The sequence below is a fragment of the Nicotiana tabacum genome, chromosome 4, assembly GCF_000715075.1.
Source record: "Nicotiana tabacum cultivar K326 chromosome 4, ASM71507v2, whole genome shotgun sequence".
NCBI classification, from domain to species: Eukaryota; Viridiplantae; Streptophyta; class Magnoliopsida; order Solanales; family Solanaceae; genus Nicotiana; species Nicotiana tabacum.
In genome coordinates, this window is record NC_134083.1 from 22,947,071 (window position 1) to 22,972,783 (window position 25,713).

The following is a 25,713-nucleotide window of genomic DNA, read 5'->3' on the forward strand; positions in this document are numbered from 1 at the left end:
CGAAATCTGAATCTGTTGCAACTTTTCCGCGGCAAGGAAGTGGGGTACTACTGTTGGTTGCAGGGGCCTTTTCTGTTTCTCCCAGACTTGTCTCCAATCAACTAACTTCCCGCCAGTTTTTTCCCAGCTGGGTTTTGTTATAATACCCCTTCTTTTTTGTTGTATTATAGGAGTAGTAGCTATAAGCTACTGAGTTCAGCTGCAGTCCTACGAAGTTCAATTTATTTTGCTGCCAATTTGAAATTTCTAAATTTATTCTCCATTACATATATGATAAAATAAAATATACTAGAGCTTTTGGTAGAATCCATTTCTTTTAGAGCTTTTTTGGATGGTTGTTACCTATTGTTTCATAATATATCCTATCGTATTGTATTTTATTGTATTGTATTGTAATGCATCGTTTGATAAATATAATGTTTGGATAAATTATATCGTTTACCGTTATTTCATCATATCACGCACCAATAATATGAAAATAAACTTGCAATATCTTAAAGAAAAATTATGATACGGTGTAAATTATTATATAAAAAGATACGGTAAATGATAAAATAAAATCTTTATATTATCAAAAGCCAAAGAAAAAGGCACCACATTAAGCCAAGTGACAGCCTAGAAAAAAGTCACATGGCATAAGTAGTTGATAATTAGTTATTTAGTTAATGATTAGTTATTGGTTATTATTTTTGAGTTAAAATATCTATAAAATAATAAAATAAAATATTTTATAATAAAAACGAGAATTAAAAAAAATCCATTTCATAATTTAAAAAAACTTTCCATTTCAAAATTAAAAAAAATTGTCCATTTGTTGACTCCATTTGTGTCAAAATACCTTTCAAATTCAAGGGAAAATAATTTTCTATCACATTATTCTGTTATCATTATTATAAGTCAAGACTAATCTCTATCTCATATGGGACTTTTTAAATAAATTATGTGTTTATAAATGAACTACTATATGATTTTCATCACGAATTACACCTAAGAATAAATTGAAGATTTTTTAGATTCATTTAATTATAATGTATTTCTTATTCATTTTAAATTAATTTATATTTTCAAATTATTTGAAACAACCTATATAATTGTGATATTTGAGTATCATCTAAAAGTTATTTGATGATGATATGAGTCTTTAAATTTAGTTATATTGAACTATTACTATAGGGTAGATAAGACTATAATCTATATCTATCTATATATTATTAAAAGTCAAAGAAAAAGGCATCATATTAATTCAAATGGCAGTCTATAAAAAAGTCACATGGCATAATTAGTTAATAATTAATTATTTACTTAATAATTAATTATTATAAATTAACAAAGAAAGTAACTACCTAAAATTAACTACTCAAACATGGGTGAGGGTTGGTTTAGGTTAGTTAATTTCTTTGTTTCATTTTTTTAAAATCATTTTCGTTTTACGTTTTTGAAATAAAAAGTGTATTTATTCATTAAAATTCAGACAATATTATTGAGAATAATATAATAAAATTTAAAATAAAAATATTTCAAGAGAAATTAAATATATATCTTCTATTCTATTACAAAAAGAAAGTAGCAGACAAAAATATTAGATAAAGTATTATGCTAATAAAAAATTCTATTAACAATGCAATAATACTAAACATTGGATAATATAATTAAAAAAATACAAAGCAAAAAATGTATTCGATGCCCATATAAGTCCCTTTAATTTAATAGAGATTTTATTCATTATAATTAGATAATATTATTGAGAACAACAGAATAAAATTTAAAATAAAAAAATATTTAAAATTTTATAAAATATATATCTTCACTTATATTACCAAAAGAAAGTGAGTATACAAAAATATTAAACAAAGTAATATGCTAATAAAAATTTCTATTAACAATTTAAAAATACTAAACATTGGATAATATAATAAAGAAAAATATATAACAAAAAAAATTATTCAATGACTATATAAGTCCCTTTAATTTAATAGAGATTTTGTTATTGGGTATATCGTATTGATAAATAAGATGACAATTGAAATTTATTAAAGCAATATATTCTAATATGTTAAAACAAACCCGATCATAATTTAACTTAATTAATATTTTTTAATATTGACCGTACATCGCGCGGGTACGACTACTAGTTATTTAATAATAATGAAGGGTGAGATAAGAGAAAAACACAAGGTAACAACGCGAACACACCAAATCGATCGTGTCACGACCCAAACTCTCCCTCCGTGAATCGTCGTGACGGCACCTAGTCTCTACGACTAGGTAAGCCTAACACTTGCGGAAAAGAAATGAAAAACATGAAAATTAACAACTAACAGTAACATATATTTTTTCTTTTAAGCAATTGAGATACCGCTCGGCATATACAATAATCAACTCTCGAAATATACAAAACACTCCAAAGACCCGGAACACCGTAAGTCACAAGGTTCTACGAAGTTCTAACTGTTCTATACATCAGTGTCTATAGAAATAAGAGAAGAATCAACATAGGGGGATAGAGGGGGGACTCCGAGGATCTGCGGGCGTGGGCAGATGTACCTTGAAGTTCTCCGAAAACAGCAGTGACTGCAACTAAGGACGAGGCTGGTTAAAGGAACCTGGATATGCACACGAAAAATATATGCAGGAAAGGGCGTGAGTACATCACAACGGTACCCAGTAAGTACCGAGCCTAACCTCGGTCGAATAGTGACGAGGTCAGGTCAAGGCCCTACTGGTATATAATAATAAGCAGGAGAGTATAACAATATAATAAGAGAATGGAATTTAAACAAAGAGAACATAGCAAAGTAACACGCAGAACACAAGGATAAACAGTAGGGGATCTCCCGAGATACCGTCTCGTAGTCCCAAAATAAAGGTGCAAGAAGATCTCCCGAGGTACCGCCTCGTAGTCTCAAAATTAAATATACAAGGGGATCTCCCGGGATACCGTCCCGTAGTCTCAAAAGTAAATGTGCAGGGAGAACTCCCGAAGAGCCACCTTGTAGTCTCAAAAGTAAATATGCAGGGGGATCTCCCGGAATACCGTCCCGTAGTCCCAAAGAAAATACGCAGCTCAAACAAATGAATATAATAGTTACAACACGAAACCTATAATTTAGACTAAGTACAAGTCAAGAAAGGAACAGGATTCTTCTAAACATGCTGCAAAGAGTTCAAATAGGAAATTAGGACGCGTAAACATGCTATTTTAGGCTAATAGGATAACTATACATGCTAGTATGCTCAGATAAGATAAAAAATAGTCTATTACTTGGTAAAAATCAGGGTTTTCCACAAATAGCCCGTGTACGCACTCGTCACCTCGCGTACACGGCGCTCACATATTATAACAACACCAAATCCTATGGGAATTTCCCCCACACAAGGTTAGGCAAGCCACTTACCTCAAACCAAGCTCAATCAATCCGTAACAAGGCTCTTTCCATGAATATCCGGCTCCGAATAGCACAAATCTAGCCAAAATTAATTATATACCATAAATACAACTATAAGAATTACTCTAATTAATGAAATCAGAGCTAAGGCAAGAAATTAGAAAATCGCCCCAAAAAGTCTCCCCGGGCCCACGTCTCGGAATCGAGTAAAAGTCACAAAATATGAACACCCATTCACTTATGAGTTCACTCGTACCAAAACTACTCAAATCCGATACCAAAATCTCGATCAAAACCCCAAAATTCGGCCAAAGAACTTTTCTCAAAATTTTCTCCAATTTTCCAACTCAAATCACTAATTTAATGATGAAATTAAAGACATAATTATGGAAATTAACCAAAACTAGGTAAGAATCACTTACCCCAAACACCCACGTGAAAATCCCTTCAAAATTTGCCAAATTCCGAGCTCTCAAGTCCAAATGGTGAAAAATGACATAAACCCTCGATTTGAACCTTTAAATCTACTGAGGTGCTCCCTTCTTCGCGAACGCGGAATATCCCTCGCATTTGCGAAGAGCAAATTATTCTTACCCAGAAATTCTACATCGAGAACGCGATGTCCTAGTCGCAAACGCGAAGGCCTCACAACTCAACCCTACGCAAACGCGGGGCCAACATCGCGAACGCGTAGGCATAAGGGCCTGGGGACCCAGCAACCAATCCCTTCTACACGAATGCGGGATATTCTTCGCGAATGCGTAGGCTTATGATCTCAGAGCTTCGTGAATGCGGGACTGACATCGCGAACGCGAAGCATAAAATTCCTACCTGTCCCAGATCCTCTTCGCGATCGCGGAACACCTCTCGCAAACGCGAAGAAGGAAACCAGCAACTGAAAAACACCATAATCTGTTATCTCCCAAAGACCAAAAATGATCTGTTTACCACCCGAAACTCACCCGAGGCTCTCGGGACCTCAACCAAACCTACTAAAAAGTCTCAAAACACCACACGAACTTAATTGAATCCTCAAACCACATCAAACAATGCTAAAATCATGAATCATCCTCCGATTCAAACTTAAAGAACTTAAAACTTCCAAATTCGACAATCGATGCCGAAACCTATCTAACCACGTCCGATTGACCCCAAATTGTACACACAGGTCATATTCAACCCTAAGGACCTATTTCAACTTCCTGAATCAGAATCTGACCCCGGTATCAAAATTTCACTACCGGTCCAAATCTCCCAAACTTCGATTTTCGCTATTTCAAACCTAAATGAGCTATATACCTCCAAAACACTATTCGGGCACGCCTCTAAGTCCAAAATTACCTAACGGAACCTACTGAACTCCATTACGGAGTCGCCTTCACATAGTTCTGACTACGATCCAAATCCTAAGGCTTAAACCTCCATTTAGGGACTAAGTATCCCAAAACACTCCAAAAATCAAAACGAAACCTCCCGGCAAGTCACAATAGCAGAAAAGGATACAGAGAAAATAGTTAATAGGGGATCAGGGATATAACTCTCAAAACCACATCCTCCCCCTCTTAAAACAATCGTTCGTCCTCGAACGAGCATAAAGACATACTTGAAGTGGTGAAAAGATGAGGATAACGGCTGTGCATAACGTGCTCGGTCTCCAAGTCGCCTACTCAACCGGCTGACCCCTCCACTGCACCTTCACGGAAGCAATGTTCTTTGACCTTAGCTTTCTGATCTGCCTGTCCAAAATAGCCACTGGCTCCTCAACATAAGATAGATCCTTATCCAACTGGACTGAGCTGAAATCTAATACATAAGCCAAATCACCATGATACCTCCGGAGCATAGAAACATGGAATACCGGATGAACTCCTGCTAGGCTGGGAAGTAAGGAAATCTCATAAGCAACCTCCCCAACACGCCTCAACACCTCAAAAGGACCAATGTACCTTGGGTTCAGCTTGCCCTTATTCCCGAACCTCATAACGCCCTTCATAGGCGATACCCGAAGCAAGACCCGCTCTACAACCATGAATGCTACATCGTGAACCTTCCGATCTGCATAACTCTTCTGTCTGGACTGGGCCGTGCGGAGTCGATCCCGAATTACCTTCACCTTATCCAGGGCATCTTGGACCAAGTTTGTACCCAATAATCTGGCCTTGCCCGGCTCAAACCAACCCACTGGGGACCAATACCGCCTACCATACAGAGCCTCATATGGTGCCATCTGAATGCTCGACTGATAACTGTTGTTGTAGGCAAACTCCGCAAGTGGCAAAAGCTGATCCCAAGCACCCCCAAAAACTATCACACGGGTGCGGAGCATATCCTCCAGTATCTAAATAGTGTGCTCGGACTGTCCGTCCGTCTGAGGGTGAAATGTTGTGCTCACCTCAACTCGAGTACCCAGCTCCTGCTGTACAGCCCTCCGGAACTGTGATGTAAACTGCGTACCCCGGTCAGAGATGATAAGATACCGATACGCTATGAAGCCTCACGATCTCGCGAATATACACTCGAGCCAGCTGCTCGGAAGAATAAATAGTCATCACAGGAATGAAATGAGCTAACTTGGTCAGCCGGTCCACAATCACCCAAACTGCATCAAACTTCCGCTGAGTCCGTGGAAGCCCAACAACGAAATCCATAGTGATCCGCTCCCATTTACACTCCGGAATCTCTAACTTCTGAAGCAACCCACCTGGTCGATGATGCTCATACGTCAGCTGCTGGTAATTTAGGCACCGAGCCACATACTCCACTATGTCCTTCTTTATCCTCCTCCACTACTAATGCTGCCTCAAGTCCTGATACATCTTCACGGCACCCGGATGAATAAAGTACCGTGAGCTATGAGCCTCCTGAAGAATCAACTCATGCAAACCATCTACATTAGGCACACATAGCGTACCCTGCATCCTCAATACGCCATCATCCCCAATAGTGACCTCCTTAGCATCACCGTGCTGAACCGTGTCCTTAAGGACAAGCAGGTGGGGGTCATCATATTGACGCTTCCTGATGCGATCATAAATAGAATACTGAGAGACCACATAAGCCAATACTCGACTCGGCTCAGAAATATCCAATCTCACAAACTGGCTGGCTAAGGCCTGAACATCCAATGCTAAGGGTCTCTCTGCTGCTGGAAGATATGCTAAACTCTCCAAACTCTCCGCTCGACGACTCAAAGCATCGGCCACCACATTGGCCTTCCCCAGGTAGTACAAAATGGTAATGTCATAATCCTTAAGGAGCTCCAACCACATCCGCTGACGTAAGTTAAGATCCTTTTACTTGAACGGGTGTTGCAAACTCTGGTGATCGGTGTAGATCTCACAAGGAACACCATACAAATAGTGGCGCCAGATCTTCAGGGCGTGAACAATAGCTGCTAACTTAAGATCATGGACAAGGTAGTTCTTCTCATGCACCTTCAACTGTCTGGATGCGTAGGCAATCACCCTACCGTCCTACATCAACACCGCGCCAAGAACAATCCGCGAAGCATCACAATAGACGGTGTAAGACCCCAAACCTGAAGGCAATACCAATACTGGGGCTGTAGTCAAAGTTGTCTTGAGCTTCTGAAAGCTCTCCTCACACTCCTCTGTCCACCTGAACGGAGCACCGTTCTGGGTTAACCTGGTCATAGGTGTTGCAATAGATGAGAATCCCTCTACAAAATGACGGTAATACCCCGCCAAACCAAGAAAACTGCGGATCTCCATAGCCGATGACGGTATAGGCCAACTCTACACTGCTTCCACCTTCTTCAGATCCACCTTGATCTCATCACTCGATACTGCATAGCCCAAGAATGTCACTGAGTCTAGACAAAACTCACACTTATAAAATTTTGCATATAACTTCTTTTCTCTCAAGGTCTGAAGCACAGTCCTCAGGTGCTGCTCATGATCTTTCCGAGTACGGGAATACACTAGGATGTCGTCAATAAACACAATGACGAAGGATTCAAGATAAGGCCGGAACACGCTATGCATCAAATGCATAAAGGTTGTTGGGGCATTGGTCAGCCCAAAAGACATGACAAGAAACTCATAGTGACCATATCTAGTCTTGAAAGCAGTATTCGAGATATCCGGCTCCAGAATCTTCAATTGGTGATAGCCTGAACTCAAGTCAATCTTGGAAAACACCATGGCACCCTGTAGCTGATCAAATAAGTCATCAATGTGAGACAATGGGTACCTGTTCTTCACTGTAACCTTGTTCAGTTGGCGATAATCAATAAACATACGCATAGAACCATCCTTTTTCCTCACAAACATGACCGGAGCACCCCAAGGTGACACACTAGGCCGAATGAAGCCTTTATCAAGCAACTCCTGTAACTTCTCCTTCAACCCCTTCAATTCAGGAGGAGCCATACGATATGGAGGAATAGAGATGGGCTGAGTGTCCGACAACAAATCAATGTCAAAATCAATATCTCTGTCGGGCGGCATGCCCGGAAGGGTCAGCTGGAAATATATCTGGAAAATCCCTCACTACTAGGACTAACTCATTTGTAGGGGTATCAATACTGACATCTCTCACATAAGCTAGATACATGTCACACCCCTTCTCAACCATTCGTTGAGCTTTAAGAAATGAAATAACTCTGCTGGGATTATACTCTGAGGTACCTCTCCACTCTAATCGCGGTAAGCCTGGCATCGCCAACGTCATAGTCTTAGTGTGACAATCAAGAATAGCATAATGGGGTGACAACCAGTCCATGCCCAAGATAACATCAAAATCTACCATGCTGAGTAATAATAAATCGGCTATGGTCTCAAAACCACTAAGAGTAATCAAACACGATCGATACACGCGATCCACAATAAGAGAATCTCCCACATGAGTAGACACATAAACTAGAGAACTCAAAGAATCCCGAGATACGCCCAAGTGTGGGGAAAAATAAGAGGACACATATAAATACATAGAGCCTGGGTCAAATAATACCGACGCATCTCTATGACAGACTGGAACAATACCTGTAATGACAGAGTCGGAAGCAACCGCCTCTGTACGAGCCAAAAGAGCATAATACCCGGCCTGGCCTCCCCCTCTAGGGCGACCTCGACCTCCCCAACCTCTACCTCGAGCTGGTTGAGAAGGTGGGGCGGTAGCTGGTACTGGAATCATGGCCTGAGGACCCGGTGGAGCACGTGGTGGCTGAGAAGTCTGTGGAGGTGAAACCCTCCTAAGTCTGGGGCAATCCTTCACCATATGGCGGGTGTCGCCACACTCAAAGCAACCCCTCGGACCATAGGGCATGGCTGCTGCGACTGACTCGGACCAAGTATGCTGGACTGGCCGCTAAAAGCACCCCGAGCATGAGGCACACTAGATACTGGCGGTGCATAATAAGGCTCCTGGGGCCTAGAAAGGGACTGGAGCACCACTGGCAGCTGGAAGAGCTGAATGAACGGGGCGACCCACATAACCCCTACCATGGCGAACTGCTGGGGAACGAGCTCCAGAATAAGAACCAGTCTTTCGAGACCTCTTGGCCTTTCTCTCCTCTTGGTCCCGGGCAAGCATGCCCTCCAATCTCCTAGCAATACTCACAACCTGCTGGTAAGGAATATCCATGTCCAGCTCCCTGACCATACTAATCCTGATACTGGGGTGGAGTCCCTCAATAAACCGACGAACCCTCTCTCGAACTGTAGCAACCAAGGTCGGTGCATGTCGGGCCAAATCACTGAAGCGGACTGCATACTCTGACACAGTCGTAGCACCCTAGCGCAGCTGCTCAAACTCCGCGCGCCATGAGTCCCTAAGGCTCTGAAGGACATACTCTCTCAAAAAGATGTCCGAGAACTGAGTACATGTAAGTGAAGCTGCCTCATCCGGACTACTAAACTCATAAGCACGCCACCACTGATAGGATGCTCCTCTAAGCTGGAAGGTGGTAAAAGAAACCCAACTTGTCTCCGCTACACCCGTAGTACGGAGAATACGATGACACTCCTCCAGAAAACCCTGAGCATCATCTGTAGCCAATCCGCTGAAGGTAGGTGGGTGGTACTTCTTGTACCTCTCAAGTCTGAGTTGCTCCGCCTCATAAGCAGTTGTCCTGGTCTCATGCTGAACCGGAGCTACCGGCTGCATAGGAATGAACTCTGGTGCCTGATCAACCTGGACCCTCTGTTCAGGAGTACGGGATGCGGGAGTCTGTGCCCCTCCCCCGGCCTGAGATGTGGCGGGAGCTAGTAGGATCAATCCAGCCCGAGCTAAAGTGCTAAACATGCTCATGAGTTAGGCTAGAGTCTCTTGGAGGGCTGGTGCAGCAATAGGAATATCCGGTGCCAGCCCTCCAGCTGGAACTGCTGGGGGCTCCTCTGTCGCAGCTCGCGCGGGTGCTCTGGCTGCACCGCGTGGTCGTTCTCTACCCCGCCCCCAGCCTCTGGCGGCTCTAGCAAGGGGCGCGGGTGCCTAGTTATTAGATCCTCCGGTACGGGTCCTCACCATCTGTGAGAAAGAATGGATTATAGAAGTTTAGAATTTTTGATGCCAACAAATTTCGCACGACAAGGAATCAAAGAAGCATAATTTTTTCCTAACAGTTCCATAGCCTCCCAAAGATAAGTACAGACGTCTCCGTACCGATCCGCGAGACTCTAATAAACTGGCTTGTAACTCACGACACCTATGAACCTAGAGCTCTGATACCAACTTTTCACGACCCAAACTCTCCCTCCGTGAATCGTCGCGACGGCACCTAGTCTTTACGACTAGGTAAGCCTAACACTTGCGGAAAAGAAATGAAAAACATGAAAATTAACAACTAATAGTAACAAATATTTTTTTAAGCAATTGAGATGCCGCTCGGCATATACAATAATCAATTCTCGAAATATACAAAACACTCCCAAGACCCGGAACACCGTAAGTCACAAGCTTCTACGAAGTTCTAACTGTTTTATACATCAGTGTCTATAGAAATAAGAGAAGAATCAACATAGGGGGATAGAGGGGGGAGGGGGGGGGACTCTGAGGATCTGCGGGCACGGGAAGATGTACCTTGAAGTTCTCCAAAAACAGCAGTGACTGCAATTAAGGACAAGGCTGGTAAAAGGAACCTGGATCTGCACACGAAAAATATGTGAAGGAAAGGGCGTGAGTACACCGCAACGGTATCCAGTAAGTGTCGAGCCTAACCCGGTTGAGTAGTGATGAGGTCAGGTCAAGGCCCTACTGGTATATAATAAATAAGCAGGAGAGTATAACAATATAATAAGAGACTAGAATTTAAACAAAGAGAACATAACAAAGTAGCACACAAAACACAAGGATAAACAATAGGAGATCTCCCGAGATACCATCTTGTAGTCCCAAAATAAAGGTGCAAGGAGATCTCCCGAGGTACCACCTCAAAGTCTCAAAAGTAAATATGCAGGGGAATCTTCCGGGATACCGTCCCAAAGTCCCAAAAGTAAATGTGCAGGGAGAACTCCCGAGGAGCCGCCTCGTAGTCTCAAAAGTAAATATGCAGGGGGATCTCCCGGGATACCGTCCCTAGGCCCAAAGTAAATACGCAGCTCAAACGAATGAATATAACAACTACAACACGAAACATATAATTTAGACTAAGTACAAGTCAAGAAAGAAACATGATTCTTCTAAACATGCTGCAAAGAGTTCAAATATGCAATTATGACACGTAGACATCCTATTTTAGGCTAACAAGATAACTACACATGCTAGTATACCCAGATAAGATGAAAAACAGGCTATTACTTGGTAAAAATCAGGATTTTTCACAAATAGCCTGTGTATGCACTCGTCACCTCGCGTACACAGCGCTCACATATCATAACAACACTAAATCCTAAGGGGATTTCCCCCACACAAGGTTAGGCAAGCCACTTACCTCAAACCAAGCTCAATCAATCCGTAACAATGCTCTTTCCAAGAATATCCGGCTTCGAATGGCCCAAATCTAGCCAAAATCAATTATATACCATAAATACAACTATAAGAATTACTCTAATTAATGAAATCAAAGCTAAGGCAAGAAATTAGAAAATCACCCCAAAAGGTCTCCCCGGGCCCAGGTCTAGGAATCGAGTAAAAATCATAAAATATGAACACCCATTCACTCATGAGTTCACTCGTACCAAAATTACTCAAATCCGATACCAAAATCTCGATCAAAATTCGGCCTAAGAACTTTTCTCAAGTTTTCCCCCAATTTTGCAACACAAATTATTAATTTAATAATGAAATTAAAGACATAATCATGGAAATTAACCAAAAGTAGGTAAGAATCACTTACCCCAAACACCCACGTGAAAATCCCTCCAAAAATTGCCAAATTCCGAGCTTTCAAGTCCAAATGGTGAAAAATGACATAAACCCTCGATTTGAACCTTTAAATCAGCCTAGGTGCTCCCTTCTTTGCGAACGTGAAATATCCCTTGCGTTTGCGAAGAGCAAATTATTCTTGCCCAGAAATTCTACATCTCGAACGCGAAGGCCTCACAACTCAACCCTACGCAAATGCGGGACCAACATCGCGAACGCGTAGGCATAAGGGCCTGGGGACCCAGCAACCAATCCCTTCTACGCGAACGCAGGATATTCTTCGCGAACACGTAGGCTTATGATCTTAGAGCTTCGCGAACACGGGACTGACATCGCGAACGTGAAGCATATAATTCCTACCTGCCCCAGATCCTCTTCGCGATCGCGGAACACCCCCCGCGAACGCGAAGAAGGAAACCAGCAACTGAAGAACACCATAATCTGCTATCTCCCAAAGGCCAAAAATGATATGTTAACCACCCGAAATTCACCCGAGGCCCTTGGGACCTCAACCAAACCTACCAACAAGTCCCAAAACATCACACGAACTTAATCGAATCCTCAAACAACCTCAAACAACGCTAAAATCACGAATCCTCCGATTCAAATTTAAAGAACTTGAAACTTTCAAATTCGACAACCGATGTCAAAACCTACCAACCACGTCCGATTGACCCAAAATTTTGCAAACATGTCATATTCAACCCTACGGACCTATTACAACTTCCAGAATCGGAATCCGACCCCGATATCAAAATTCCACTACCGGTCCAAATATCCAAAACTTCGACTTTTGCCATTTCAAGCCTAAATGAGCTATAGACCTCCAAAATACTATCCGGACACGTCCCTAAGTCCAAAATTACCTAACGGAGCTAACGAAATCAACGAAACTCTATTCTGGAGTCGTCTTCATACAATTCTAACAACAGTCCAAATCCTAAGGATTAAATCTCCATTTTAGGGACTAAGTGTCCCAAAACACTCCAAAAACCAAAACGAAACCTCCCGGCAAGTCACAATAGCAGAAAAGGATATGGAAAAAATAGTTAATAGGGAATTGGGGCTATAACTCTCAAGACGACCGGCCGGATCATCACAGATCGTTACATAAAGTGGCACATTTCGTCATTACATAACGACAAATTTAACGATACGATACAATAAAATTTAAGTAACAATCAAAATAAATATCGTATTTAAAATAACAATATGATACAATACAATAGGTAACAACCATCCAAACAAGTTGTTAATCCATTTATCATAATATGTCATTTGTAGTTCAATTATCATAGTTTAGTATTTATTGAAACTGATTCACACGACTTTACTCCACTAGCTGCAGACAGCAACATTTGGCCGTATCTACCGGGAGGCAAATGGTGTAGCAGATGCCCTGGAAAAATATGGCATGCTCCTAACTCCTTCTAAAGGCCAATTATAATGGAGTCCCATACATTTTATGTCTCCCCCACCCTTCCCCCACCCTTTACTTTCGATGCTTTCAATAAGGACCTTTCGGATGTTACTGTACCACGATTGGTCCCCCTTTGCAATAGTGTTACTGTTTAGCTTTTAATATAATTGTATCCTTATTAGCAAAAAAACATATTTATTGATTATTTTTGTACTTGGATAATTCTTTAATTTGTGTAAGTGATATATCGTTCTCCTCTCTTTAGAATATGTAGGCCAGGTTTTCGGCTCCTTTTGTGTAAGAATTCACAGTTTATAGCATATTCCAAGGTTAGGATTAGGTGATTTTGGAAAGAAAATTTGTTGAATAATAATTACTTCATTCGTCTCGTTTTATATTATTCGACTAGTATATTGTAGTAATGATAATGGAAGAAAATATCAAAAGTAATGATTGAAAAGTTAGTTTGATAGAAGAAAGTTTACATTAATATTTAAATCTTGAATGTTTTAATGAATTAGAATAATTAAAATGTAGAAGTAAACTATAATAATGTCAAGTATTTTGTGACACAATTACACAAAAAGCCGACCAGATTAACCGTTTACTTTTTCTAGTCAGTATACATACATCAGTCGGCTAGGTGGACAGCTATTTGGGTTAAAAAATATTATTAAACAAAGAAAAAAGAATCCTGAAGAAGTTTATCCATATGAGACTCCGCCGTAAATATATTTATCTATTTAGTACTCTATTGGAAATAAGCCTCTTGAAGAAGCTTATCATTTTGGTACTCCGTTATGAATAAACATTACCCCCGGTAAAAGATTATCTATATATGGTACAGTAGCAGCTTACAAACAACTTACAAGCAGCTTACACGGCAGCTTGCAGTAGCAGCTTCCTTTCTTCTATAAATAGAGGAGTTTTCAGTTCATTATGTACATAAGTTTGAAGTTTGAATAATATATCAGTTTCTCTCTATACTTGTCTTTACTTTACAATTTTTATTTTATAACAAGTTCAGTTTATTCCAACTATTAAACCAAACAATTTGTGAATGAAGCACTATTTCCTAGAAATCCAGAGAAATAAACAAATATTCCAGAGAAATTATCCTTTATCCACAAAGCTACAACAAGCAAGGCATTTGGTCTAGTGGTATGATTCTCGCTTAGGGTGCGAGAGGTCCCGAGTTCAATTCTCGGAATGCCCCTTATTTCTCTCAGTTGCTTTTCCCCTCTGTTTTGCGAGGCCATCAAAAGTCTCGACACTTGAGGGAAAGATTATCAAAAGGCATGTGGTATGATTTCACATTTGTTAGCTTTTACATCAAACATTTCACAGATATAGTTTCAAAAGATAGTATTAAAAAGATTATTAAAGCTCTTCATCTGGTGTCAGGTGAGCAAGTTCCTCTGATATAGTACTACTGCCTATATTTTTCCATAAGAAGTTCCAAAGTTCAAATTTGTGATTATACTGACAGTAATTTTTATTTCAAATTTTCCCCGACAAAAGCTCTACACGAAAGCACATCTTGAGAATCTACAGAAACAAGCATAGAATTGGTGAAGCTGACACTTGCTTAACTTCTTGCAAAACAAGCATCAGACTAATACTCCAGCAGCTTGGCTTGCCGATTAAAGGTCCTAACAGGTAACACCTATATAGACTTATGCTCCACTGCGAACCACTGCCCTTAAAACATGAGCGTTTCCCTCCTAAATGGTTATCCTTGTAGTTAGATTAAGCGCCAATTAGCCCTTCTCTGGTTCAAGAACTACATCCCTTTCTATGTACCCTACCTAAAGAATCATCACATAACAAAGAAAAGTTATAAAGAACATTAAAAAAGGTTGAAGTGCTTGTACACTGGGAGGCAGCACTTCCATTTCCCCGTGTAAGTGGGAGTACAATGCAGCACTCCTGTTCGGCATTTTAAAATTCGAGCTTAAGTCAGGCAAACAATCACTGTGAGACCTTCTCAGACCTATCAAGTGATCAAAACAAGAGAAACCAATGTTTTGATAGAGATCAAAATTCCTTATCCTGCTGGAAGAGAAATAGAATAACGGCTCTCATTATCCTTAACAAAATGTTTGGAATTAACAGTGACTGATAAAAAGTATCTTGGAAAACACCTTGGTGAAAGAGCCATAAACAGTATAAGTTTATAACTTAAAAGTTAAAAATACAGGATTGCAAAAACTCTCTGAGAGAAGCTAATAGTCCAAACGTACAAAGACCAAACCATCAGTTTCAGGGCACCTCTTTACAATGGCAGATAGATCTCGTCCTTTCCTAAAGTACTGGAGCAGCAAAAACCAAACTAAAGAAACTGTAGTATACAAGGTTCAGTATCTGTAGTCGTCATCATAAAACACGTAATTGCTGGTTTGGGGCCTTCGTTCTCCTTCAGCCTGCAGGTAATGAAATGAGCCAATCCTTAATCACGTGAATTATGCGATCTCAGCCTACCTCAAGTCACTTGGTTTCTACATGTTTCTATGGCATTCCCTCAAAACTATAAACTAACACGGCGAACTGATTACCGTACCTTGTGGATCATCTCCTCAAATGCTTGGGTTCCGTGTTCTTGTATATATTTCTCTGCAGCAGTTAGGATGTCATCAGGCTTACTAAAGACATCCTTCTTTCGTGGAACATACCAGATGTTAACTGCTTTTCGTTGGACAATATAAGGCCTAATATAATGCTCATACACATATGCTGCACCATTGAAGTAAGGTATCACCAACCAGCAGGTTGTGATCAGTTTTGCATATGACCAGAAAGGAAGCCTGACATAAAAGAATAAAGAACTTGTTAGTGCAAAAAAAAATCAGACCTGGCATTTGGAAAAGAGTAGTAGTGATCATCCAAACTCACTAGAAATATACTGATATAGAAGAGATTCATGTACTATGTCCGAAACTTTTATTTCTCCGTCCAGTTGGAAACAACCAAAACTACTACTTAAGTATTTCCTAATACCGGAAACACATTGCTTTCTCTTTTCCTTCCAGCATGACAAATATAAGTATATAACTAAGAAACATGAACCAAAGAAAAGAATTGTGGGGGGGGGGGGACAGAACGTCCTGAACAATCGAATTGTTTGCCAAGCAGAGTCTCACAAAATCTTCCCTCTTTGCCTTCAATTACATCAGAAAATGGGGTTTCCTAACCTTATACCTCAATGTGACAGTACCTTGTGCTCAAACATTTTCAACCAAGCTAAGGTCAACTACATCACCACAGCTCATTTTTTGCATTTATCATGGAAATCCAGTTTCTTGCAACCATCTTCACAATGAATTGTCAAACAGAGCTACTAAGGTCACTGAACGTCCTGAACAATCGACTTGTTCTGCTCTTGTTTTAAATATACTGGTGAAGATTCCACTATATGAGTGCTAACTCATTCAGTAATAATTCATAACTATTGTCAAGCATGACAGTTGCTCCAAGAGTCCATGATCAGATTGTAGATGACTTCACAGGAAATTTACTCAAAAATCAGAATCATTTTTCACCCAGACTGACAAAGTTCGAGCATCAATTACTTCGTGATTCTCATTATTTCTACGAGTATGGTTTACTAAAGGACTGTTTGGCTTAAAAATTCTTATTCCATCTGATAGCAAACTGCAATCAGCAGATAATCTTTCTGTTTCTTAGGTAGCACGTCATCACTCATCACTTGTTCAACGATCTACAACACCAAAGTTAAGCCCCTATATACGAAGTTAGTAAAACTTAAAATCGTTGTGATGCTATTAAAAATATAGGAATTTAAAGTCTCTTCATTCTTCTATAATAACTATTTAGAAACTAGGATGGAAGAATAAGATTTGGCAACGAACACAATGCTCAAAGGGTTATTCACAAACATCGTCTGTTATAAGTATTATACTTTTCTTCCATTTCATCCTGAAATAAGGACAAGGATATTTATTAATTGAAGGACCATCTTCCATCTACAAGTGATAAAGAGACAATTATATCTACTTGTCATCGAATTCGACAAATAATAGCTCAAAAGCATATAAAAATCTCGACCGAGGAATATTACCATTCAATAAGCTTGGCAAAGGTCAGCTCAAAAAGTGTAATCATAGAGTACAAAATCCAATATGTAAGCCATTGCTGATCATCGACTGGGGATTTGCTCTCTATAGCTCTTATTGAGGCATACCTGCCATATAACCCAGAGCTCAGTACCAAAACATAACATATGAGGCAGTAAGGAAACAAGTAAAATAAAAACACTAAGCGAAAACACACTTACAGAGGATAAACCAGACTAACCACCGGCCTGCAATTTCAAGTGTACAAGAATAGAAATTAGCTTCACAAGAATAAATTGTTCCTAAATTGATCTCTATTATCTAAGAATAAACTAGAAAGAACCCATTTGTAATACATAAATACAAAGAAAAAGGTGAGTGTTTGAACTAGATTGAGGAGAGAGAGATACCCGGCAAGAATGTCAAAGTTGTTGAGTATAACCTTGAGGAAGCTTCCTACACCACCAGATCCTCCCATCTCTAAAGTCCAAAATTAATTATATTACGACTTCTAAAGAGAGGTATAGGTCTGAGATTTGCAGTTATAGCAGTGTACAGAAGATGAGAAGAAGATGGCTCTAAATTTGGGTCAGTGGCTGATGAGGAGAGTAACAGTTGCTGCTTTGTTGTTCAGAGAAGAGTAAAGTTAGAGAGAGTTCTCGTGTTGTTTCTGTGAAAACATTAAAAAAACAACGGCAAAGGACAAATATATATTGTGTTTTCGAAAATAGTCTAAAAATATCCTTATTATACTATTGGGCTATATATACTCTTTCTGTCATACTTTGGAATAAATATAACTTTATTTTGGATAGAGTATCACGTGTCAGCACAAGATGAAAACGACCTATTTTTTTTTTATCCGATCCGTTTTAAAAAACTCATCACCCAAACCGTTTTAAAATTCAGTTTTTTTAAAGCATATATTTTATAAAAACTGATTTGTTTTTTGTAAAAACTGAAAATAAAAAAAAGAATTTACAAAATATATATTTTTAATTCTTTTCAGTTTTTTTAAAGTATTTTTTTTTATAAAAATTGAAAAAACATTTTTATTTTTTTAAAATGTTTTAAAAACTGAAAAATATATATTTTGTAAAAACTTGAAAAAAAAAGGAATTTACAAAATATATTTATTTTTAAGTCTTTTCAGTTTTTTTGAAGTATTTTTTTTGTAAAAACTGAAGAAAAAAAATATTTTTAAAAAAAATTAGAAAAAAAAAAGACTGTCCTGAAACAGTGGACTACATATGCATTAGTTTTAAAAAAATAAAAATATTTTGCAAATTTTTTTTTCCAGTTTTTAGAAAAAAATACTTTAAAAAACTGAAAAATATATATTTTGCAATTTTTTTTTCCAATTTTTACAGAATATATATTTTTCAGTTTTTAAAGCATTTTTTAAAAAATATTTTTTTTCAGTATTTACAAAAAAGGATACTTTAAAAAAATTGAAAAGACTTAAAAATATATATTTTATAAAAAAAAATTTCAGTTTTTACAAAAAAAAAAAAAATCAGTTTTTATAAAATATATGCTTTAAAAAAATTGAATTTTAAAACGGGTCTGGTGGTGGATTTTTTAAAAAGGAACGGGTAAAAAAAAGAAATAATTCGTTTTCATCTAGTGCTGACACGTGGCACTCCATCCAAAATAAGGGTATATTTGTTCAAAGTATGACGGGAAGGGTATATATAACCCAATAATATAACAAGGGGTATTTTTAGACCATTTTCGAAAGTACAAGAATTTATTTGGCCCTTTGCCGAAAAAACAATGCACCTAGTTTGTTTCTATTCTAAACTCTAAAAGTACTTGTTCTGCGACTAATTTACAGATTGTTTTTGGAAAGATAATTAAAAAAAAAAAAAAATTAGGATCTAGGGCTAAATGAAAATTAAAGAAGCCTCTTATTTGTAATTTGTCACTGAAAAGGAAAACGTTTCACTTCTACGAGGAGAGAATTTTTTTTCTTTTAAAACTCTATTATTACCAAGGATGAAAGAAGGTGGAAATTGACATAATGAAATTCACATTTATTGTAAAAGTAAATTTTTGCCCGCATCATTAGACTATGAATCCTAATTTGTCAAGCTAAAATTTAAAAACAGCCATTCAATTTTTTTTTGACAGAGACCGTACTATTCAATCGACCACTAAGAATTCAATCTAGTGAATCTACTTTACTAATAATCCATTTCACTTAAAAACAAGATTGTATAAGGTCGAAATAGATTTCAGCCTTGGCATGTTCGATCGAGTTCGAAGGGTGATGTATCGAATTAAGATCCCGAAGGGTGGACCAACTAACCTCGAACCCGGGAGGCCGGTCCGTGTCGAGATCGATATCATAATCAAACTCGAATAAGAATCGAACCATGATGCAGGGTAGACCTATTGTGCTAATAATCCAGAGACCAACGAACATTGACCTGGAATCAATTCGAGAGCTCGAACCAGGATCGGGCCCAAACCAAGATCACAAGTTCGAGCCGAAATCAAGCTCAAATCAAAATTGAGGATTCTAAGCAAGATCGAGCTCACAGACAAAAGCCGTTGTAATCCCACTAGAGAGAATCTTGGCAGAAATTATGAAAAAGCTGATTTATCATGAGTCTCCCACTGAATATTTATTTTATTATGCTTGGAGCCAAATCCCTCCACTATAAAAGGGCTTGGTTATCATTTTTGTAGCACAAGTTTTCTAAGACTTACATTGTTATAAAAGTACTACATTCTTCTACAGTAAAGAATCACTCTTTCAGTTTCTTAGATTGATTCTATTTGTCGAATTCTGAGGTTCATTGTTCTTGATAACCTTATCTAGATTGCATTCTCTCCAGTCTACATTTATATTTTATTTATCCTTGCATTTTGTATCAAGTTGCACCACATATCCTCGGAACTACGTATAAATTTAACTCTATCCATTTTTCGGGTAAACAGTTTGGCGCCCACTGTGGGACCGAGGATAACAGTGGTCATTTGATACAAATCTGAAAAAACACGTCATTGTGCTTTGCACTTATTTCCGAAAATACTTTGAATTTCGGGTCAGCTACGAATAACCACCGATCGAATGGCTTCACCGATCAATTACGAAGCCGGCCTCAAGATAAAACCAACAACTTGGCACCCGAGGCTCGAATTGAAGTACTCGAAATTCGAGCCGAAATACCATTGGATGTCAATTCACAAATAGCTTTGGAGGCGAACCAGCGTTCCGAACAGGAAAGAAGCATTCAGGGTGGTACTCGATCCGTAGCCCGAGACACCCCAAACCCAGGGGAAATTGGGGCTAGCTTACGTATGATCTTCGAGATGCTGCAAGCCCAACAAGTAGCGATAGCTCAGCTACAGAGCCAAACTCGCACACAAAGCAGGCCGGTTTCCAATCTATTTCGAGAAGTCACCCCCAGAACAGAGCCTGCCATAGTGAAATCTAACGAGCAAAAATCGGGGACTACTCCCGGAATTACTAAATTGCTCGAGGAACTCACAAAACGAGTCGAAGCCAACGACAAGAGGGTGGAAACGTACAATGCCAGGGTCGACCAAATCCCGGGGGCTTCACCAATGATAAAAGGGGCTTGATTCGAAAAAATTCATACAAAAGCCTTTTCCGTCGAGTGCGGCACCGAAGCCAATCCCCAAAAAATTCCGTATGCCCGAAATTTCCAAATATAACGGTACGACCGATCCTAACGAACATGTCACCTCTTACACATATGCCATAAAAGGCAACGATTTGGAAGATGATGAGATCGAATCCGTGCTGTTGAAAAAGTTCGGGGAGACCCTCTCGAAAAGAGCTATGATCTGGTACCATAATTTACCGCCGAATTCCATCGATTCTTTTGCCATGTTAGCAGATTCATTCGTAAAGGCACATGCTGGTGCCATAAAGGTTGCAACAAGGAAATCAGACCTCTTCAAAGTAAAGCAAAGGCAAGATGAAATGCTGAGGGAATTCGTATCCCGATTTCAAATGGAACACATAGAATTACCCCCGGTCACAGACGACTGGGCCGTACAAGCCTTCACCCAAGGGTTGAACGAGCTAAGTTCGACAACATCACATTGGCTGAAATAAAATTTGATCGAGTATCCAGCGGTAACTTGGGCAGATGTGCACAACCGATATCAATCGAAAATTAGGGTCGAGGATGATCAGTCGGGAGCCCCGTACGAACCCGTTCATCAGAACATGACAGTTAGTAATCAAAAGCAGATCGACAGAGAACAAAGGTCGAACAGAGACCAATATCAACCGTACGTCGCAGATCGGGTGAACAACGGTTCAGCACGCAACGCAGTTCGGAACAATCGAAGGATTAATCGAGGACAAAATTCTCAGGGGCTTATGAGTAAGAACGACTTCGATAAATATGCCGATCTTATAGAAGCACCTCGATTATCAGAATATAACTTCAGCATTGGTGCATCCGCTCTCGTGTCGGCCATCGGACGCACCAAAGATACTAAATGGCCTCGACCAATGTAGACTAATCCTGCCCGAAGAAATCCCAATCAAACGTGTGAATATCATGGTACCTATGGCCACAGAACGGAAGATTGCAAGCAACTAAGAGAGGAAATAGTTCGCTTATTTAACAAAGGGAACCTTTGGGAGTTTCTGAGTGATAGGGCAAAGAGCCATTTTAGAAGTAGGGATTTTAGCAAGCAAAATGAGCAAGAAGAACCGCAGCACGTCATCCACATGATCATCGGCGGCATCGATACCCCTTAGGGACCAATGCTTAAACACACTAAAACATCGATGGTGAGGGAAAAGCGATCTCGGACTCAAGATTACGCACCCATTGGGACTCTGTCCTTTGATGATGAAGATGCAGAGGGGGTCATCGAACCTCACAACGATGCACTGGTAATATCCGTACTCGTGAATAAAACTAAAATTAAGCGTGTGTTAATCGATCCAAGTAACTCGGCCAACATCATCCGATTGAAGGTAGTAGAGCAGCTCGGCCTACAGGATCAGATCGTACCCGCAACTCTGGTCCTAAACGGGTTCAATATGGCATGCGAAACCACCAAAGGTGAGATAGTCCTACCAATAAACGTGGCCGGAACCATCCAGGAAACAAAGTTTCACGTGATCGAAGGCGATATGAGATATAACGCCCTTTTCGGAAGGCCATGGATCCACAACATGAGAGCTGTGCCTTTGACCCTACACCGGGCCCTCAAATTCCCGACGTCGGGAGGTGTGAAAATGGTGTACGGAGAACAACCAGCCGCGAAAAAAATGTTCGCCGTCGACGAAGCTAAACCAGTGTCCTCACTTTCGCCGATAAAAGGATCGGGCCCGGAAGGAGAACGGGACACCAAATAGCAATCACAGACATCGGCTTCAACCCAGCCAGACAACCAGAAAATCGAAGAGGATGGTGATCAAAGGGTCCCTCAATCTTTCATGATTCCCGATGACTCCGATGCCACAAAATCGACGATCGAGGAGCTAGAGCAAGTCATATTAATCGAGCACTGGCCCGAGCGAAAGGTATACTTGGGAACGAGGTTGAGCCCTGAACTCAGGAAGAAACTCGTTCAATTTCTTATCGATAACATCGATTGTTTTGACTGGTCCCATTTAGATGTAACAGGGATCCCGCCGGACATAACGACGCATCAGCTAAGTTTAGACCCCAGGTTCAGACCGGTGAAGCAAAAGAGAAGACCCCAGTCCGATAGAAAGCACGCATTCATAAAGGACGAGGTAACCAAGCTTCTCAAAGTAGGGTCTATTCGGGAGGTGAAATATCCCGAATGGTTAGCCAACGTAGTTGTAGTCTCTAAAAAAGGGAACAAACATAGAATGTGCGTGGACTATAAGGATTTGAATAAAGCATGCCCCAAAGATTCCTTTTCGCTGCCCAATATCGATCGCATGATCGATGCCACGGCCGGCCACGAGATCCTCACTTTTCTCGATGCCTATTTCGGGTATAATCAAATCCAGATGAACCTGGAGGACCAGGAAAAGACTTCATTTGTCACCAAATATGGAACGTATTGTTATAATGTAATGCCCTTCGGGCTAAAAACCGCAAGGGCTACTTACCAACACCTAGTAAATAAAATATTCGAAGAACAAATAGGAAAATCAATGGAAGTTTATATTGATGACATGTTAGTTAAGTCCCTGCGCGCAGAGGACCATATAACTCATTTGCAGGAAACGTTCGAGATTTTAAGAAAATACAACATGAAGCTCAACCCCGAGAAATATGCTTTCGAGGTCGGTTCGGTCAAGTTCCTCGGCTTTATGGTGTCACATCGGGGAATAGAGATTAACCCCGATAAAATCAAGGCCATCGAAGACATCGTCGTTGTGGACAGCGTGAAGGCCATACAAAGGCTAATGGGTCGGTTTGCCGCCTTAAGCCGGTTCATCTCAAGATCATCTGATCGAAGTCATAAATATTTCTCTCTACTCAAAAAGAAGAATGATTTTTCTTGGACCCCGGAGTGCCAACAAGCATTAGAAGAACTAAAGCGATATCTATCAAGCCCGCCACTGCTTCACACTCCAAAAACAGATGAGAAACTTTATTTGTACTTGGCAGTATCGGAAGTCGCCGTAAGCGGTTTCCTAGTTCGAGAAGAGCAAGGTACGTAATTCCCCGTTTATTATACGATTCGAACCTTAGGAGAGGCGGAAGCTAGATATCCGCTCCTAGAAAAATTGGCACTTGCACTGATAAGCGCCTCAAGAAAGTTAAGGCCGTACTTTCAATGTCATTCCATATGTGTATTGTCCACTTACCCGCTTCGTAATATTTTGCACAAACCCGAGTTATTAGGCCGACTGGCCAAATGGGCCGTCGAACTCAGTGGGTATGATATCGAATATCAACCCCGCACGGCCATCAAGTCTCAAATTTTAGCAGACTTCATGGCCGATTTCACACCAACCCTCGTACCCGAAGTCGAAAAAGAACTGTTGAAATTAGGTACATCATCAGAGGTATGGATCCTTTTTACGGACGGGGCTTTGAACGTAAAAGGGTCCGGGATGGGCATAGTTTTGAAATCACCCACGGGTAGCACTATTAGGCAATCTATTAAAACTATCAGGTTGAATAACAATGAGGCCGAGTATGAAGCCATGATTGCAGGTCTCGAGCTAGCTAGAAACTTGAGAGCATAGTTCATTGAAGCCAATTGCGACTCCTTGCTGGTGGTGAGTCAAGTAAACAAAACCTTCGAAGTTCGAGAAGGTAGAATGCAAAGGTATTTAGATAAACTGCTTATCATTTTACGCCATTTCAAACAATGGACTTTACGGCATGTACCACGGGAACAGAATAATGAGGCCGATGTGCTTGCGAATTTGGGGTCGTCGGTCGAGGTAGATGATACGGGCTCGGGGAATGTTGATCAAATTTTGAGATCGGTAATCGAAGAAGGTCACGTCAAAATAAATTCTACAAGCTTAACCTGGGATTGGAGAAACAAGTATATTGAATACTTGAAAAGCAGAAAACTCTCATCGGACCCTAAAGATTCCAGAACCCTACGGACCAAAGCTGCTCGATTCATATTGGCTTCGGACGAAACGCTGTACCGAAGAACATTCGATGGACCGTTGGCGGTATGCTTTGGTCCGGGGGATGTCGATTACGTCCTACGGGAAGTGCATAAGGGTACTTGCGGGAATCACTCTGGAGCCGATACATTAGTCCGAAAAATAATCAGAGCAGGGTATTATTGGATCGATATGGGCAAAGATGCGAAGGAATTTGTTCGTAAATGTGACAAATGTTAGAGGTTCGCACCGATGATCCACCAGCCCGGAGAGCAACTCCACTCAGTCCTATCCCCGTGGCCATTCATGAAATGGGGAATGGATATCGTCGGCCCTCTGCCATCGACCCCAGGTAAAGCCAAATTCATTTTGTTTATGATTGACTATTTTTCTAAATGGGTTGAAGCGCAGGCGTTCGAGAAAATAAGAGAGAAAGAAGTTATAGACTTTATTTGGGATCATATCATATGCCGATTCGGAATACCCGCCGAAATAATATGTGATAATGGAAAATAATTTGTTAGCGGCAAAGTAACAAGATTCCTCGAAGACTACAAGATAAGAAGGATACTGTTGACGCTATACCACCCCAGTGGGAATGGGCAGGCCGAATCGACAAACAAAACTGTCATTCAAAACTTAAAGAAGAGGTTGAACGACGCTAAAGGGAGATGGAGAGAAATCTTGCCCGAAGTCCTTTGGGCATATCGGACAACGTCAAAATCCAGTATGGGGACGACCCCGTTCTCCTTAGTATATGGGTCCGAAGCATTAATACCAGTCGAAGTTGGTGAACCCAGTGCCAGATTTAAATTCACGATGGAAGAATCAAATAACGAGGCTATGAATACAAGCCTCGAACTATCGGACGAAAGACGAAAAGCTGCTCTCGTCCGAATGGCCGCCCAAAAGTAGCGAATCGAAAGATATTATAATCGAAGAACCAAGCTCTGCCATTTC

General features: G+C 40.2%; 1 protein-coding gene and 1 non-coding gene across 2 annotated transcripts; one reads left to right on the forward strand and one right to left on the reverse strand.

The window, feature by feature from the left end:
* Nucleotides 1-14,272: 14,272 nt before the first annotated feature.
* On the forward strand, nt 14,273-14,344 carry TRNAP-AGG (transfer RNA proline (anticodon AGG)). Its single transcript has one exon. It is a non-coding gene; the product is annotated as a tRNA-Pro (tRNA).
* An 871-nt stretch (nt 14,345-15,215) lies between these two features.
* On the reverse strand, nt 15,216-17,890 carry LOC107782648 (HVA22-like protein a). The gene is made up of 5 exons (XM_016603542.2): nt 17,612-17,890; nt 17,423-17,449; nt 17,207-17,329; nt 15,689-15,932; nt 15,216-15,551 (listed from the first exon to the last, which is right to left on the reverse strand). The coding sequence occupies exons 1-5, from the start codon at nt 17,677-17,679 to the stop codon at nt 15,486-15,488; spliced, it is 528 nt and encodes a 175-aa protein (XP_016459028.1). The 5' UTR covers nt 17,680-17,890; the 3' UTR covers nt 15,216-15,485.
* Between the last annotated feature and the right edge of the window lie 7,823 nt (nt 17,891-25,713).